We start from the raw sequence: 17,485 nt of genomic DNA, 5'->3' as shown, positions 1-17,485 counted from the left end.
ATTTATTTGTCAGAGAGAGAGAGGGAGAGAGAGCGAGCACAGGCAGACAGAATGGCAGGCAGAGGCAGAGGGAGAAGCAGGCTCCCTGACGAGCAAGGAGCCCGATGTGGGACTCGATCCCAGGACGCTGGGATCATGACCTGAGCCGAAGGCAACTGCTCAACCAACCGAGCCACCCAGGCGTCCCTAAAAAAAGTTTCTTGATAGAAAATATCCTTGCAAAAAAATTGACGTCTTGAGTTTGAGAGCATATTACGTGATTCCTACAATTCTCAGTAGCCCATTTCATTTGTTTCAGATGTCTACGGTTAATGTTTGGAAATTTATGATATCAGATGTCTGAAGTTTATATGGAAAGATTAAGGATCTTTAAAAAGGCAGAATTAGAATTGCAGATCTTGCTTTCATTTTCTTAAATGTTTTGTTCTGTTTGCTTTTTACTGAAAATACATGGCTTTGGAAATTTGGGGTAGCTTGAATTGCAAACAAGTGGGCAGTATTTCTGTTCAATAATGAGATTTGTAGTCAACACTAGGTTCCCCTAGACTCTGTGGGACCTAAAGAAAGGAATTTGCTTTTGCTTTTAGTGACTTAGCTGTCAAAGAAGCAGTTAGTATTATAATTGTTTAAATGTTATTTTTTGATCACAAAAGAATATACATTAATAGTAAAAAATACCCCAAACAAAAAGAAAGTCCTCACAACTCTGCCACCTAGAGGTGCAGAGGCTAACACACGTGAGGAGTATCCCTCTTGTCTTTTGTCTGCACACATGCTCACACAATTTTGTTTTTTAATTAGATGATGCAATCATAATGTATGAATTTAGCTGCTTAATTCACTTGGTGCATCATCAGCATTTCTCATTAAATAGTCTACAGTTTTACTTCAAATGACTGTCCACAGGTAGTGTTAAAAATATTTTTTGTTTAAAAACTTTTTTATCGTAAAAATGTAAGAGTAAAATACATGCAGCATAAATGTTCAGCTTAATGAATGTCATAAAGTAAAACACCCTCATACCTGCCACTTAGATCACGACTTGGAGTGTGGCTGGCATCCAGCAGCCCGTGGTACACTTTCCCACTCACAGCGCCCTTCTTCCCTTAAAGGTTGGCTGCCATTCTGTTTCGAAGTTCTGTTCTTGGCTTTTCTTGATTGCTTCCCAGCTGTGTTTGCATCCCCAGCAGTATAGTTTAGTTTTGCCTGTTTTTGAACTTCTTACAAATGGAGTCATTACAGTACGCATTCTTTTGTGTCTGGCTTCTTTCCGGCAGCATTTTGTTTTCCACATTCATTTATATTGCTGTAGTTCTTTTTTTTTTTAAGATTTTATTTATTTATTTGACAGAGAGATATCACGAGTAGGCAGAGAGGCAGGCCCCCTGCTGAGCAGGGAGCCCAATACGGGACTCGATCCCAGGACCCTGAGATCATGACCTAAGGTGAAGGCAGAGGCTTAACCCACTGAGCCACCCAGGCACCCGCTGTAGTTCATTTTTTATTGTGTGCTACCAAGTTTTGATTCTGCTGATGGTGGGCACTTTGGTTGTATATGGTGCAGGTTTTACAGATATCGCTGCCATGAACACTGGCTGTGCTTAGAGGTGTGTGTGTATGTGTGTGTGCACGCGCATGCATGCACGTATTTCTCTAGGGAATCCAACTGTAGGATTGACATTGCTGGGTTTTAGGCTGTTTCCGCCTTCAGCTGTGCCAGATGATGCCAGACTGTTCTCAAACGGTTGGATCCGTTTTCTGTGTACCTGTTTCTCATCCTCACTAGTGCTGCTTGGTATTGTTTTTAAACTTTCTTTTAAAAAATTTTATTTATTTAATTTATTTGACAGAGAGAGACAGAGAGGGAATACAAGCAGGGGAAGCGGGAGAGGGAGAGGCAGACTTCCCTCGGAGCAGGGAGCCCGATGTGGGGCTCGTTCCCAGGACGCTGGGATCATGACCTGAGCCAAAAGCAGACGCTCAACAATTGAGCCACCCAGCCACCCACTGCTTGGTATTGTTAAACTTTAATTTTAGCCGTTCTTACGGATGTGGTCCTATCTCCTTGTGGCTTCATTTGCCTTACAGTGTGTTCTTATTGTTCGTGACGTTAAATAGGTTTATGTGTGAATGTCAGCCATTTGGATATCCTGTTTGGCGCGATACTTAATTCATGGTCTTTTGCCTCTTCTTTTCCTGGGTTTCCTTTTTCTTATTGATTTATGTAGTTTAGATACATGATCTTTATCAGTTACATGAGTTGCAGATACCTTCTCCAACATTGTAGGTAGCTTGCCCTTTTTACTCCATTAATGGTGTCTTGTACAGAACAGAGGATCTTCATTTTAATGTAGTTCCATTGATTGACTTTCTCCTTTTAGGGATTAATGCTTTCCATGTCCTGTGTGAGTCTTAGAAATGGAAGTGTTGGCTTAAGAGGTTTTTAGATTTTCACTTAAAATGTACTGTACTCTGCCACTGGCAGTGCGTGAACCTTTTGATACCATTTTCACTCTCCCTGACAGTGTGGGCGTGACTCCCCCACTTTCTCCCCAGAACTGGAGTGCTTTGTCTGTTCATTAATGAGTATTGTATCTTAGTTTGCTACTGAGCCTCAAAGAACGAGTTTGTTGCATCATTCTGTGCACATGGCAGCCACTAAGCCTAGTTTCAAGGTTAATACTAAAAACATTCTTTAACTTTTGATTCTGAGGAACATTTAGTAGGAAAAGAGATAAAGATCTAAAAAGCTGTTTTCTTTTTCTTAATTTAAGTCAGCATGATCTGGGCTTAAATTAATTTCAGTAAATTAATGAAGACTTAATATAGTAGATCATGGGACCCATGAAATTGATGAGTTAGAATTTTGTAGATTTCCTTTATAAATTCCTGGTGTGTTTGTAAGAGGTAGAATCATGACTTTATCTACTCTTCTTCACACCCTTTATTAAAGAAGACATTCTTACCCTGACTTATCTCTGCTTCTCCTCTCCCCACCCCTTAATATTCAGAGTCCTTTCTAATTGCAAGGTGGGAGGTGGCCCCTTGGTTTTCCCTGGGAATGGGTGGAGTTGAACTCAGACTGCCACAGAGCCCACTGGAAGGAGTCTCTTTTAGGAGATGAAATCTGGAGTGGTGCTTTCCTGCACCCTCACCTGCTTTCCTCCGTCTTCCATTTTAGGTTGCTGGCACTTTCCCGGGCCTCACAGATAACTCAGAATCTTAGGCCCCCAGCACAGTGTCTCACCATCTACCCCGCTGTTCGCTCTTGACCCTCACGCGCCTAGGGTCCCTGATGAAATCTGCAGTTTCCTTGCATTTGGAATGTTCTTCCACATTTGCTCATCCCTTTATCTAGAACTCCCTCCTGTCTGCTCCTGCCAAGCTATCCACCTGCTAGCTAACTTCTTTTAAAACTCAGTTTAAGGGGCACCTGGGTGGCTCAGTGGGTTAAAGCCTCTGCCTTCGGCTCAGGTCATGATCTCAGGGTCCTGGGATCGAGCCCTGCATTGGGCTCTCTGCTCCGAGGGGAGCCTGCTTCCCCCACCCCGCCCCTCTCTCTACCTGCCTCTCTGCCTAGTTGTGATCTCTGTCTGTCAAATAAATAAATAAAATCTTTTAAAAAATAAATAAATAAAACTCAGTTTAAGCAGCACATCTCCCTGCAGGCCTTAGCCCCATGCCCTCTTTCCTCCAGCCCACTGAGTTAGCTGTTCCCCTTCCGGACTGCTGCAGCGCTCTCTGACTCTGTTGCTGTGCTTTGTATTGTCATAGATTTGGTTTTCTTTCTTACTCAGTTGAACACCTTGAGGGCAGGGCCTCGATTTCCACCTTCTGTCTCCCAGCCAGGAACTAGCATGATGTAGCTTATAGGAGGCACTCCATAAACATTTACTGAGTGGACTGAATGGGCAATTGTGTCTAACTTTTGTGATGTACATGTGAAAAGATTTTACGGAGAAAGAGGTCAGTTAGAAGAGCGATAGGAACTTACCAGTATTCCAAACCTCTTCTAAACCAGCGTGCGTTTAGGAGTGACTGCTGTGCCTGTAGGATCTGTCAGGTTTTGCTCACCTGAGTTGTGCCTTGCTGTCACAGAAGGATGCCCTGCAGTGGTCTCGCAGTCCGGCTGCAGTGGAAGGAGAGGAGCCAGAGGACACAGCCGACGTGGAGAGCTGTGGGTCTAATGAAGCCAGCACTGTGAGCGGTGAAAACGATGGTAAGTACCTCTCACAGGATGGGCCGAGAGCTACAGGTGTCTGTTGGAGACTAACCTTTATTTCCCTCTCTGCCAGTTTCTCTTGATGAAACGTCTTCGAATGCATCCTGTTCTGCAGAATCGCAGACTCGGCCTCTTTCCAGTCCCAGGGACAGCCACAGGGCTTCTTCACAGGTAGGGAGGAGAGTTGGTGGCTAGGCTGGGGTAGGTAAGGCCAGGTATGAGACAGGACTCTGCCTGTGCCTCTGACTGTGAGCATGTTGGGGGGGTGTGGAGCAAATCAGTGTGGTCTCCACCTGTTAGTACAGTTAAAGTGGGCAGTGGATCTGAGAGCAGAGTGATTGGTTTTTCCTCATTACCACAGATGGATAGTTTTGCTCCTACTTCCGACAAACACGGAACGCGGATAGCACAGTGCAGAGTAGGGGGCCTGCAAGCTCTGGAATCAGCACTTGGAATGATGGCCCTGGTGCTCGCTAGCTTGGGCAAATTCCTTATCTGTAAAACAGGGTGATGGTATGTTCCATTCTTCTTGGGGTGGTGGTCGGCACAGGGGCCAGCGCCTGGCTCAGTTACATGAGTCCGTGCTGCTCTCGGCGGTACCCTCCTGAGCGGGTTGAGTATGAACTCTGTTGTAGCAAACGGTGGCTGGGGACATGGTGGAGAGGGACTGCTCGTGCAGCCCTGCAGGGCATTCAGGCTCCTTTTGTAATCCCTCGGGCATCTAGGCAAACAAGCAAAAGAAAAAGACTGGGGTGATGCTGCCACGAGTTGTCCTGACTCCTCTGAAGGTAAACGGGGCCCACGTGGAATCGGCGTCAGGTATGTGCAAACTTGTGATGTGAGGCTCCTTCCTCAGGTCTTGGGGCCTGCCCCCATCTGGCAGCAGCGTGTGACCTAGGTGGCACAGTGCCCGTCAAGCCAGGAGGCCCTCCTGGTGGGCAGCACGCTGTGGTGGTGAGGCCTGAGCTAGGTTCCAGTGCCGGGCTCTGCCGTGCACATTGCCCTTGGCCTCGCAGGGCGGCGTGAGGGTCCGATGGAGGAGTGTGCAGGAGCTTGGTAAAGGTGCAGTGCTGTGCAAACGAAGATGGCGGTTTGGCGTTCTCACGGGATAACGTAAAGCCAGACCGTGAGGTGGTGGTCTCTGACAGCCCAAGCTTGGGCCATGGAAGCACCGGCTATTGCTAGCAGTGTCTCAGGGAGAGCTGGGAGAAGTAAGCTTGTCTGAGAGCCCTGGGCGCGGCGGGTGATGCTTTTGACCAGTGGAATGCTGTGCCTTCAGGGTTCTCGGGCCGCCACGCCGATGGCGAGAGCGGCAGCCCGTCCAGCAGCAGCAGCGGCTCTCTGGCCCTGGGCAGCGCTGCTACTCGTGGCCAGGCCGAGGTCGCCCGGGACCCTGCCCCGCTCCTGAGAGGCTTCCGGAAGCCGGCCACAGGTGAGTGGCTTGGCACTCATTTCTCTGCCTGTAAGGGGGGCCCCTGCAGGCTTAGTGAGAAGAAGACAATCTTCTGTTCCACTTCCTTTACCAGTTTATTTTGACTTCTTGGGTGGCCCTCTATTTTTTTTGTTTGTTTGTTTGTTTCTTACCTTGTATTTTGGTTATTTCACATGTTAGATCTTCTCTACTAGACTGTGAGGGAACTTGTGGGCAGAGATGGTGCCACATGGTTCCTTGTATATCCCTGCAAAGCGTGGCCTGTGCCTGCCTTGGTACTGCTTAGTAAGTGTTTGGGGTGAGTGAAAATTGCTTTTGAGCTTCTCAGTGAAGAATTCCAGCATCCATTTTCTTTCTTTGGTAGCATCCTGTCACATTTGTTCTTAACATCCAAAGTTTCGGTCAGGCACCCTTTTCTCTAGCCTTGACATAACGTTGAGTGGAAGGAAGCCTTTGTTGAATTTGAGGTTGCAAGCAAATTCCGTGGCATGCTCCTCCCCGTTCTCAGTAGGGCTATTTGCAAGGCCAGAATGCTGCCTGCTAGTTCAAGATTTATTTCTCAAAACCCACAGGCTGGTTATTTGTGGATGGGCCACATGAAACCATTAAGAAGACTGGCCTTGGCTTCTGAAAGTTAGAATTAACCATTGCCCGAGTGGGAACAGGGTTTTCCGTCTTACTGCTTTTCCAGCTCATCAGCAATGCTTAACCTTTAGGTCTCCGTTCTTAGTGATTTTTTTCAAATAAAAGTAACATCTACTGAGGTTTCTGTGAGAGAGTTATATTGACATCTCAGTGGCTTTAAACAGCCTAGTACCTTTCTGTGTGGAGATCATAGCTCTCCATCCCAGTCAGGGAAGGCTTCTGCAGAGTGTTCTGTAGTATACTAACTAGATTCGCTTTTAGACAACTTCCATTGTTTCTCCAGTTGGCTTTGTGGAGCCTGTTCTTCTGCTTTGGAGGGACATTCACAGCCTGCCCCCCCATCTGCTTTTCTTTGGGAAGAGTGTCCTCTTCAGCCTGTGTCACAGCTTGGTACAGTCTTCTCTGAGAGGATGCAGGCCCAAGTGTTCTCTTGGGTTGGATGGAAACAGCAGTAACCTGGACAGAATAATTGTGACATGTAGGTTAGGGTGGACTGGATGTGTGTGCAGATAAGTTCTGTAGAGTTTGGGTGCTGCCACTAAAATTTTTCCCTCAGTTGGCATTTGCTCTTTTGCTTTGAAAAGCTGAAAATCTATACCTTGCTTCTTGCTGCTTCAAAATCACAGGTCAGATGAAGCGCAACAGAGGGGAAGAGATAGATTTTGAGACGCCTGGGTCCATTCTTGTCAACACCAACCTCCGGGCCCTGATAAACTCTCGGACCTTCCATGCCCTGCCAGCCCACTTCCAGCAGCAGCTCCTCTTCCTCCTGCCTGAAGTGGACAGACAGGTGCTGATGGGTAGCCACCTCTTTGCCTCTCTCTGGGTGGGCTTCTGTTCTCTTTCTGAGTTTCTTTATTGTGCTTTTCGCCTTGATCCTTCTAGGTGGGGACGGATGGCCTCTTGCGTCTCAGCAGCAGCGCACTGAATAACGAGTTTTTCACTCACGCGGCTCAGAGCTGGCGGGAGCGCCTGGCTGATGGTGAGTGGATGTTCTCAGATGGCTTGAGAGGCACCTGCCATGCGTGGCGTCACTTGTCCTGGGTATTTAGAACCCACACATTCATTTTGCACCAATCTCTCCCCCCACGCTCAGGGTTATTTAGTATAAGGCAGGCTTTCCTCACTATACCGATGAACGTGGTGGGTGTTACTGTGTCTGTAGCTTTAAAGAAGGTACAGAGTGTTTGGGCTTTCGCTGTTTTGAGTTTATGTATCCACCTGCATCACCTCATCACCATTAGAGCTCCAGACTCGAGGTCTTCCCAGTAATGCTGGCGCTGTCTAGATGGGTGGAGGAGAGGGCGCCGTGGCACGGACTTACACATTGAGTTCTACCACGTGGTCTGTCTTTTTAGACATTGCCACTTGGAGTGGAGTGATAGTCAGCTGCTCTTAATTTAATTTTATGGGGAAGCTATGTGGGGAGTGTGCTGGGAGGTCCCTAAGACAACTTCTAGGTTTGATGATTCACTGGGAGGCCTCACAGGACTGCTCCTGCAGTTGTACTCATGGCTATGACTTATCACAGTGAAGGAATACAGAGCAAAATCAGCAAAGGGTAAAGATGCTTGGGGTGAGGTCCAGAGAAACCAGGTGCAAGCTTCCAATGTCCTCTCTTAGAGGAGTCACACGGGATGTGCCCAGTTCTCCCAGCAGTGAGTTGTGACAGCACGTGTGAAATGTAATCTGTAGGGGAAGCTCATTAGAGACTCGGTACCCAGGTTTTTTTTTTTTTTTTTTACTCAGAGCTGATTGTGCGGGAGGCCTCTGCCTGGCACATAACCACATTCCAGATTCCCCGAAGGAAAGCAGGTGCTTGCCGTAAACCATCTTGTTTGCATAAACAGTTTAGGCACAGTGAGCCATTCATGTCAGTTAAGGGGCTGGGAACCCTCCTGAAATCCAAGCTCCCAGATGTCAGCCAAGGGCCAACCTTGTAAGCAGGCCTTTCCAAGAATAAGCCATCAGGCCTGCTCTGTGAACCTGGTTCTGCACAGGGAGTAAGAATGGTTCTTTTCTTCATTTGTTTCTGTTTTGCTTTTCTGATCGATCAATGTGTTACTTGTTGAAGACTGATTATCCGAGGGAAAAGTCAATTTCCCTCATCATGGAAGTGTTCTGTCATGACCGTGAACATGATGTGGCTCTGGAGAAGACAGGAATAAATGTGAAGAAGACAGCATTAAAAGGAAAAAGAGCTCCACACCCACCAAAGTCCTGTGTATTTTGAAAAGTCCTGATGTGGTGGAGTTGTAAGCTTTGGCTTTCTGTAAGACAGACCTTAGCACCCTGAATGCACACACTCCAGAAACTTTATTTCTCTTTAGGCGAATTCACTCATGAGATGCAAGTCAGGATCCGACAGGAAATGGAAAAGGAAAAGAAGGTGGAACAGTGGAAGGAAAAGTTCTTTGAAGACTACTATGGACAGAAGTAAGGCCCTGGGTGCTGCGACTCCTGGTCTGGGCTTTGGGGGGCAGAGAGGCAGATGCTGTCTGAGTTGCACATGCCAACATGTGGGGCAAGAACAGGTTGGCCACCGTGGTTTACCCGGCTTGTTAAGCTTAACGCCATTCATAGGAAAGCTAACATACATTTTTCTGTGGTTAGTGCTTGTGTAGCACGCAGATTTATTTTGTTCTGATATATCTAACAGCTACACTAAAATAGGCATGGTCCTCTCTCTGCCCTGTAACTGATGGTGTGAGTTTGGTTTGCAGATTGGGTTTGACCAAAGAAGAGTCATTGCATCAGAACGTGGGCCGTGAGGAGGCTGACATCAAGAGTGACTTGCGTGTCCCAGGAGAATCAGCACGGCCACAACGTGGGCCAGCCACCCGGCAGCGAGATGGGCATTTCAAGAAGCGCTCTCGTCCAGATCTCCGAACCAGAGCCAGAAGGAATCTGTACAAAAAGCAGGAGCCAGAACAAGCAGGGGTCACTAAAGACACACAGTCTGTGGCCCCAGACATTCCTGTCTATAAGGATGGGGAGGCTGAGAGTGACTCAGCAGAGGCGGGCAGCCCTCATCTGCCTGGCACGGCCTCTGTAGCACCTGACCCAGAGAGTCCCAATTTCCTGACCCAACCAGTGGCTTCCCGGACGCAGACCGATCCAGGCGACCTGGCACGCGCCTCCGTGTCTCCAGACAGGATTCCCAGCTTGCCTCAGGAGACCGCGGATCAGGAACCCAAGGATCAGAAAAGGAAGTCCTTTGAGCAGGTGGCCTCCGCATCCTTTCCCGAAAAGAAGCCGCGGCTTGAAGATCGTCAGTCCTTTCGTAACACAATTGAAAGTGTTCACGCCGAAAAGCCACAGCCCACCAAAGAGGAGCCCAAAGTCCCGCCCATCCGGGTAGGCAGCTGTCTGACTCCTGGCTGTGCTGGGGCCGGGTTCCCTTCAAGGGTCAGGATATGTGCAGGGCCCCTTTGCAGAGACAGAAGTCTCCAGGCGCGTGTGTTCATTACGTGAGAGTGTAGAGCCCTGTACAAGAGAGCCATTCATGAGCCTGACTTGATGGCCAGGGGGTTAAGGTTCTTTTCTTCCTCATTGCTTTGTTCACTCTGTTGAAGTTCTCTCTGGAGGTCAGAATCCCTTGGGGTTTTTAAATCTTTTATTAGGTGGTGGTAGATTCTTTGTGCAGTGACTCACATAATCCCACCAGAAATTAAATTTAGATAGAAGCGTGGCACATGACGGCCCTTGAGCGGAGTCGTCTAAGAATGGTGTGCTGTCACGGACAGCCATTTTACTGCCAGTATTTCATTTTTAAAGGAAATTATTTGATTCTTAAGGCCATGCCCCCTAAGCTACTGGAACTTTGGTTTAGTTCTACAGTTCCTAAGTCAGATCACCCAGTCAACTAAAACTGTTTTCCCATTCCTCTCTTGCAGATTCAACTTTCACGTATCAAACCACCCTGGGTGGTTAAAGGTCAGCCCACTTACCAGATATGCCCCCGCATCGTCCCCATCACGGAGTCCTCCTGCCGGGGCTGGACTGGTGCCAGGACCCTCGCAGACATTAAAGCCCGTGCTCTGCAAATCCGAGGGGCGAGAGGCCACCACTGTCATCGAGAGGCGGCCACCACTGCCATCGGAGGGGGGGGTGGCCCGGGTGGAGGTGGCGGCGGGGCCACTGATGAGGGAGGTGGCAGAGGCAGCGGCAGTAGTGATGGTGGTGAGGCCTGTGCCCACCCTGAGCCCAGCGGAACCCCGGGCACCCCTGGAGAGTGTGCGTCAGATCTACAGCGAACACAACTACTGCCGCCTCATCCTCTGAATGGGGAGCATATCCAGGCTGGGACTGCCGTGTCCAAAGCCAGGAGAGAGGACCTGGTTGCTCTTAGAAAGGAGGAGAGCTGCCCACGGCAGAGGGTTCCAGATGTCCTCACAAGTGGGCTAGAAGATGCTTCCCAACTCCGCATTGCTCCCACTGGGGACCAGCCCTGCCAGGCTTTGCCCCCACTGTCCTCCCAAACCCCAGCCCCAGAGAGATTAGTTGAGCAGCCTGCTTTGCATCTGTATGTTAGAACTGAACATGAGCCTGGTACCACTTCCTGGGAAAGTGATGATGAGGATCGTGGACCCTCTCTTCCCCCAGACAGTGGTCCTGTGCAGTCTCTACTGGGGGATGTTGTATTGGAAGGAGGACCTGGCCAGGCTCTAGACCGAGACGATCACCCCATCATGAAGGATCCTGTGAATGTGACTCCTAGTTCCACCACTGTATTGCCATTGGCTGGTTGCCCGCAGGATAGACGGTGTGATGAGGAATTGGGACTTGGTGATTCATGCCCACCCACGAGGGAAAGTGCTACTAGACAAGAAGACTTGACAACTGAGGCCCTCGTCTCTGATGGTGCTGCTCCTTGGGTGCTCGGCCTGTCAAAGGATGAGGCAGTGGGACAGCCTGGCCCAGACTCGGAATGTGTCCCATCTGTTGAGCCCCAGGCTGTAGAAGAGTGGGAGAAAGCTGCGCCCCTCATTTCTGTGTTACCTGGGGAGTTGACAGCTCGGGAGGGGCTAGACCCCCCTAACCACTCTCCTTTGCTCTGGACAGTGCCCTCTCAGGGGTGTGCTGATGACGGCGCTGGCAGCGACCGCAACCCAGTGGAAAGTGAAAAGTTGAGAATCAATGGAGACTCTGAGGCACTGAGTCCTCATGGCGAGTCCACAGATACAGCTTCTGACTTTGAAGGCCACCTGTCTGAGGACAGCAGCGAGGCTGACTCCAGCGAGGCCACTGTCGTGAAGAGAGCCTTGGCAGTGGACACAGATGAGAAACATTCTTGGAACCACTCTGCCTCACTCTCCCAAGTGAATGGCAACCGGAGTCTGGTTACAAGGACAGACAGCATGGCTACTCCTCAGAGCTGGGTGTCTCGTGTATGTGCAGCCCCCCAAAAGATTCCAGATTCCCTGCTGCTGGCTAGCACCGAGTACCAGCCAAGGCTCATGTCTCTGGGCAGGCCTGGGTCCTCAGTGGAGGCCACTAACCCACTCGTGATGCAGTTGCTGCAGGGTAACTTGCCCCTAGAAAAGGTTCTTCCTCCAGCCCAAGGCACCGGCAGACCAGAATCCCCACTACTCCCGCTTATGAAAGAGCAGAGCCTTGGCGGCTCCCTGGGAATGCGATCTTTGCAGGATTCGGCAGAAAACAGTTGTGTGGTTGGCAAGAGCAGCTCCCGTTCTGTAAGAGCTTCAAAGGAGCCTCTTCTGTCTGAGAGCCGTGAAACAAGCCCTGGTCTTGCCAGGCTGGAGCCCAGCCAGGCTCCTGGAGCACCCCAGAAGATTTCCAAGACAGTCCCGGGTCTGGACTCCCTCTATGCAGGGACAGAGCTGACGGCTGCCTCTGGGAAAGCAGAAGTGGATTCCAAAGAGCAGTTTTCTCCTGCTAGTTTGGAAGATAAGGAAGCCGGTGACGTGTCCCAGTGCAGTAATTTGAATGCTACCCCAGCCAGAAGCCCCGGAAATCTCACTACCTCGAGAGCCCCTTGTTTCTCATCTCCAAACACAACCTCCCTGGATCCCGATCAGACAAGTCGGGCCCTGGGTAGTCAGAGCAGTGCTGGAGGCCAAGGGAAGAAGCTCTTCGGCCCCAGGAATGAGGCTGCAGCCCTTCAGCACCCCAGACCTGTGGAGCCAATGCCACTGCCCGCTGATGCCCCTCCTGGTTTTCCCAGTCGGAAGTCGGGGCCAAGCAAAAACTCTGTGTCTGGTGGGGTACAGACAGCCAGAGAAGACTGGGCTCCAAAGCCACCAACTATCTCTGTCGGTGGCATTAAGAGCGAGAAGACTTTTGGGGGGAGTCCTCTCAAAGCAAATGCCGAGAACAGAAATGCCACTGGGCCTGGTCCTCGGGAGCTAGTGGATCAGTTGCAAGGGATGCCCTTTGTCCTTGACCTGCCCTTCTGGAAATTACCCCGAGAGCCTGGTAAAGGGCCTGGGCAGCCTCTGGAGCCTTCCTCCATCCCCTCCCAACTCAATATCAAACAGGCATTTTATGGGAAGCTTTCCAAACTCCAGCTAAGTTCCACCAGCTTTAATTACTCCTCCAGCTCCCCCACCTTTCCCAAAGGCCTTGCTGGAAGTGTGGTGCAGCTGAGCCACAAAGCAAACTTCAGTGCGAGCCACAGCGCATCCCTTTCCTTGCAGATGTTCGCTGACAGCAGCACGGTGGAAAGCATCTCGCTCCAGTGTGCGTGCAGCCTGAAAGCCATGATCATGTGTCAGGGCTGTGGTGCGTTCTGTCATGACGACTGTATTGGACCCTCAAAACTCTGTGTATTGTGCCTTGTGGTGAGATAATAAATTATGGCCATGGGAAAAGTTGTATATTTAGTGTGCGTATTTTGATAATGATTGATCTTACATCTGTATACAGGATATCATTGATATAATAGACTCTGTTTCTCCAGGCAAGATCACTCTTGCCCCTCCCTAAAATTTGTAGTGCTAAAGCCCCTCTGTCACTTACCAACTCTTCTGGGTCTGCTGGAAGGGTTTCCTGCGGGGCAAAGCATTGGGCTGCCCAAGGCCGGCTGGCCAGCTTGAGCTCTTGTGCAGACAGAGCCTGGTGTGGTGTGGGGAGCCAGCCTTGACACCCAGAGGGACTTGAAACTGAAGAAAGAAGGTTGTGTTCTCCATCAGGGGAACTAACCTGCCCGAACTGAGTAGGCATGTCAGTCTTCCACTGCCCCCTCCCTGCCATCTTCCCTTCTGCTGCTCCCTCTGGGGGAGCCGGTACCTGGGGAAGCCAACACAGGGTTAAAGTAACTCCCAGCAGTGCCCACTAGGGGGCCCAAGCACCTGCTGACCTCAGGGTCACAGTTCAGTCATTGGCCAGTTGACAGGAGCCAGTCTGACCTTTGGTTCTGTTGCCGAAGCAAATTTGAGACCTTCCTGTCTCAGTACAATTCACTGGCCTGCAGGAGCTTTTGGAACCTTGAATAGACTTGCTCGGACAATGGGGTTGGGCATAGGGTTGTCTTTGCTCTTAAAATGCCACCTGTAGACCTTGTGAGGCAGATGTCCAGATGTTTGGCAGGTGAATTCCTCTGCTTAACATACTCCCTGTCACTGGACTCGATGGGAGTGGGCATCTCCACGCACCTGTGTATGTGAAAGTCATTTTACATTTCAAAGCAGTGTGTGTTTATTATTTTTATATTTTTAACTCTTTATCCTTGGATGTATAAAGTGAACTTTTTGGCTTCTGTAAGTATGCTCTATGCACCTCTAATGTTTTATCATGTATTTATATGTTGTACACAGTACTGGCCGATTCTGTAAATGGATGTATTGTACAGAGAACACAAGTGTCTCTCCCTTATTAACCGTCTCCGGCGTCATCGCATTAAAGTGGCGCGTTTCTTTCCGCCGGTGCTACCCGACAGGAGGGCGGAGCAACTGACGTGTGATCTGCCAGCGCAGCCCCGTGCCCTGTCCTGGTCGCCCAGTGGACCCGCCATGGCCTGCAGAGCTGCGGCCAGCCCTCCCGCACTCTACCGAGCAGACGTGTCTCGCCCCTCACGTCTCCACTCTTCTGACCTTCCACTGGCCGCTCGCTGCCATACGTGACAGTTCACCGCCACCAGTGTTAAGGGCTCTGGAGTCAAGGGTGAGTGCCGTGGGTGGCCCCAGGCAGGGCTGTCCAGATCTGGCTCCGGGGTTCCCGCCTTCAGCAATATCTGGGACCATCTCATGCACTTCTGACAGCAGGTTGGGGAAGAAGCAGTCACACCTGTTGCCTTCCTCTCTCTCCATACACCTCCAGCACATAGACATCTCCGTAGTTGTCTGCCCTGGCCTTGCTTCCTGCCTGATTTCTTACACCTTGACTCGTTTCAGAGTTGAGAGCTCTCCTTTTTGACTTTGGTTTCCCTGTGTGAGTGCTTCAGTGTGAAGTAGAAAATCGGTGTGACCTCAGCAAGTCTCGTTTCACCTGAAAGACCTCCCCCACCCCCATTTCATCTGCTGTGGCGTTTTTGTCATCGGAAGCATGGGTGAGAAGGTTGGCAGTCACGTGGGGTGTCACTGCAGTATTGGCCCCGTCTGAGTTGTCAGCTTTCAGAGTCTGTTTACCAAAGACAGGGAGTTGAGGCTCAGGTGTGTTCGATCCTCTTCTTCCTTCTGGTGGGATCTTCGGCGGCCTTTAGGCTACAGGTGGAAACAGTTCTGGTCCATCGGGCTGCCCAGGGAAAGCACTGTTCTTGTATGTCTCTTGTGGTTTTGGAAAAATAAACCTGTACAGCCCACGCTTGTGGTCTCCGTTGTCTTGCGTGGCCGCCCCGCTGGGCTGGGAAGGAAGGCCAGGAGCACAGAAGCCAGCTGGCTTCACCTTGCTTCCAGAGCCCGTGTTCTCGGCCTGGAAGCTCTATTGTGAGGTTAGTGCTGAAGTCCCAACTTGCCACTTTCTGTGGCCTTTAGACGCTGGGTGTGGCGGCATGGACTGGGAGCAGAAATCTCATGAGAGTGGTGAGGGCACTCATCCCAGCTGCACAGTCCCCAAGAGATTCCTGATGGCTGGTGATCGGTGGGGGTGGTGACCTGTTCCAACTTTGAAAAACCTGTCAGTATAAGTGCCTTGTCTCCCTGCACAGCAGGCAGCTGGGAGGGGGGTGCTGGCATCGGAGGATACCCGTGGAGGGGGCCTGAGGGTGACAGGCTCCAGTCCCAGACTTACTGGAGTACTTACGTGCACGATTCTGGGCTTAGCAGAAACTACCGTAGCATAGAAATAACGCGTTGAAAAAACACGCTGGAAGTACTGGTGAATGAAAATACGTTCCCGTTAGCTTGTGGCCTGTGAACTGGTAAAAGCAGGCTCTCCGTGGTGCCTGAGCTTCTGGGGAGCTGTTTGCTGCTGGTGGCGATGCTGCGTGTGTACTGTTGCCATTGTGGTGCGGCCCGTTTGCTGGTCCTCAGGAGCTTTATGTTCGGAGCCAGGGCTGGTTACTTGTCAAGGAGGCAGCAGAATACGGGGTGGTCGCATGCAGGCCTTGCGTCCCACCAGCTCTGTGGCCCGGGCGGGGCAGCCTCTCTGAATGGGGACAGTAATTCTTTCCTCGTTAGCGCCTTGCACATAGAAAGTACCCCAGACTGTTCACTTGCACCTGGTCAGTAGCTGCCCGAACTTGGAGTAGAAGTCTGCATGGCTCCTGCCACCTGCCTGCCCCTTGGCCCAGAGGGGAGGTGGGCCTCGTGCACTGAGGGGTGGTGTGGCCTCTCAACGGACATCTGGCTTTTGACCTCACGCTTTGGTTGTTGGATACACGGTCCTAAGTTTAGAGACTGAGTTCCTTACAGGGGAGACTATTCTAACTCATGATCTGAAGGATGAGGAAACCCTAATAATGTTTCAGAATATGGAAAGAGTATTATTCTACTGGCCTGGTGAGCATTGTGACTGTTCCGTCCATCCTGCTCTTAAGTCAGATCCTACTTGAGAGTGATGTGTGAGTTGGGTGTGTGTGCGCTAATAGAGTAGCCGCTGATGATCGGGGCCTCGGGGGACAGAGCCTTTGCCTGCTTGCCTCCCAAGAGGAGGTGGCACAGGCTGTGTTGTGCTTCTGTGTGGGCACCGACTAAACTGATGGGGGAAGTGAGTTTGTGACCTTGGAGATGAGGACTTGAAACCAAATGTTGACAGTGCCCCATGCCTTCCTCTTGTCTCCGTGCATCAATTTGAAAGCCTGTACTAACTACCAAAAGATGTAGATGAAAGCCCTACAAGGAAAGTAAGAGTGAAAAAGAGACAGCTGTCTGTGCAGTGGCCCTTAACCTTTCTGGGAACACAGACTCCTTGGAGAGCCCGACAGGTTCTCCAGACCTTCTCCCCCAGCAAGGCACATCCATGTGAAGTTGGGCAAACTATTTCAGAAGGCTCATCGACTCCTGAGGCAGCTGGGACCCTGCATTTAAGAGCCCCCTGACTGGTAATAAACCTCATAGAATCTGGGTTTATCCAAGAGATCCAGGAGGGGAGTGAGGACTTTGTAAAGGATTCTTAGGTTTCTGGTAAACTGGGCTTCCGTAGTGCATGATCATTTTATTTTTTTTTTAAATTTAAGTTCAGTTAATGTATATTAGTTTCAGAGGTAAATTTCAGTGATTCATCAGTGGCACGGAACACCAGTGCTCATTCCATCACGTGCCGTCCTTAATGCTCATCGCCCAGCTACGCCATCCCCCTACCCCTTCCCCTCCAGCAGCCCTGTTTGTTGAGTTCAATGTCTCTCAAGCTTTGTCTGATTTCATCTAATTTTATTTTTCCCTCTCTTTCCCTATGCTCCTCCGTTTTGCTTCTTAAATTCCACATGAGTGGGATAATTGTCTTTCTCGGATTTATTTCGCTTAGCTTAATAATACCCTTTTCATCATTACTTTAAAATTGCACTTAGGTGCATGTTCTCCCCTTCCCCTCCCTGAGGACAGGGAGGTTTGCCTGTTTTGTCACCGAATAAATTTGAGTTCACCATTCCTGTGGGGGCATTCCTGTTTGGTGATGTCCTGTCCACTGCTGACAGCAGTGGTCCTGGGGCCCCGTGTAAAGAAGCCAGGGATCAAGCGACGCTTCTCTGTCCTTGAGCGATGTCCCCTCCTCGTCTTCGATCCTGGAGCTTCTGTTCCGTCCTGTCCCGTCCTGTCCGGTGGAGCTGCCAGTCCTTCATCTGGAGGTAA

At 50.2% G+C, this 17,485-nt stretch overlaps 1 protein-coding gene across 4 annotated transcripts in view; it reads left to right on the top strand.

The window, feature by feature from the left end:
- Positions 1-15,060, top strand: part of LOC111141404 (additional sex combs like 1, transcriptional regulator) — an 80,285-nt gene extending 65,225 nt beyond the window's left edge. For 2 of the 4 annotated variants that reach the window (XM_022493927.1, XM_022493926.1), the window contains 9 exons: positions 4,099-4,219; positions 4,296-4,393; positions 4,948-5,041; positions 5,502-5,654; positions 6,926-7,089; positions 7,185-7,281; positions 8,630-8,735; positions 9,023-9,656; positions 10,196-15,060. In XM_022493927.1, the coding sequence (XP_022349635.1) occupies positions 4,099-4,219; positions 4,296-4,393; positions 4,948-5,041; positions 5,502-5,654; positions 6,926-7,089; positions 7,185-7,281; positions 8,630-8,735; positions 9,023-9,656; positions 10,196-13,111 (4,383 nt within the window). In that variant the 3' untranslated portion in view covers positions 13,112-15,060. The remainder of the gene's footprint in view (positions 1-4,098; positions 4,220-4,295; positions 4,394-4,947; positions 5,042-5,501; positions 5,655-6,925; positions 7,090-7,184; positions 7,282-8,629; positions 8,736-9,022; positions 9,657-10,195) is intronic. The other 2 variants (XM_022493929.1, XM_022493928.1) reach the window with 1 other exon arrangement.
- Positions 15,061-17,485: the final 2,425 nt, after the last annotated feature.

Source organism: Enhydra lutris, unplaced genomic scaffold (genome assembly GCF_002288905.1).
Source record: "Enhydra lutris kenyoni isolate GAN:26980312 unplaced genomic scaffold, ASM228890v2 scaffoldscaffold6, whole genome shotgun sequence".
Classification (NCBI taxonomy): Eukaryota; Metazoa; Chordata; class Mammalia; order Carnivora; family Mustelidae; genus Enhydra; species Enhydra lutris.
This window is presented reverse-complemented; position numbering and strand designations above follow the sequence as displayed.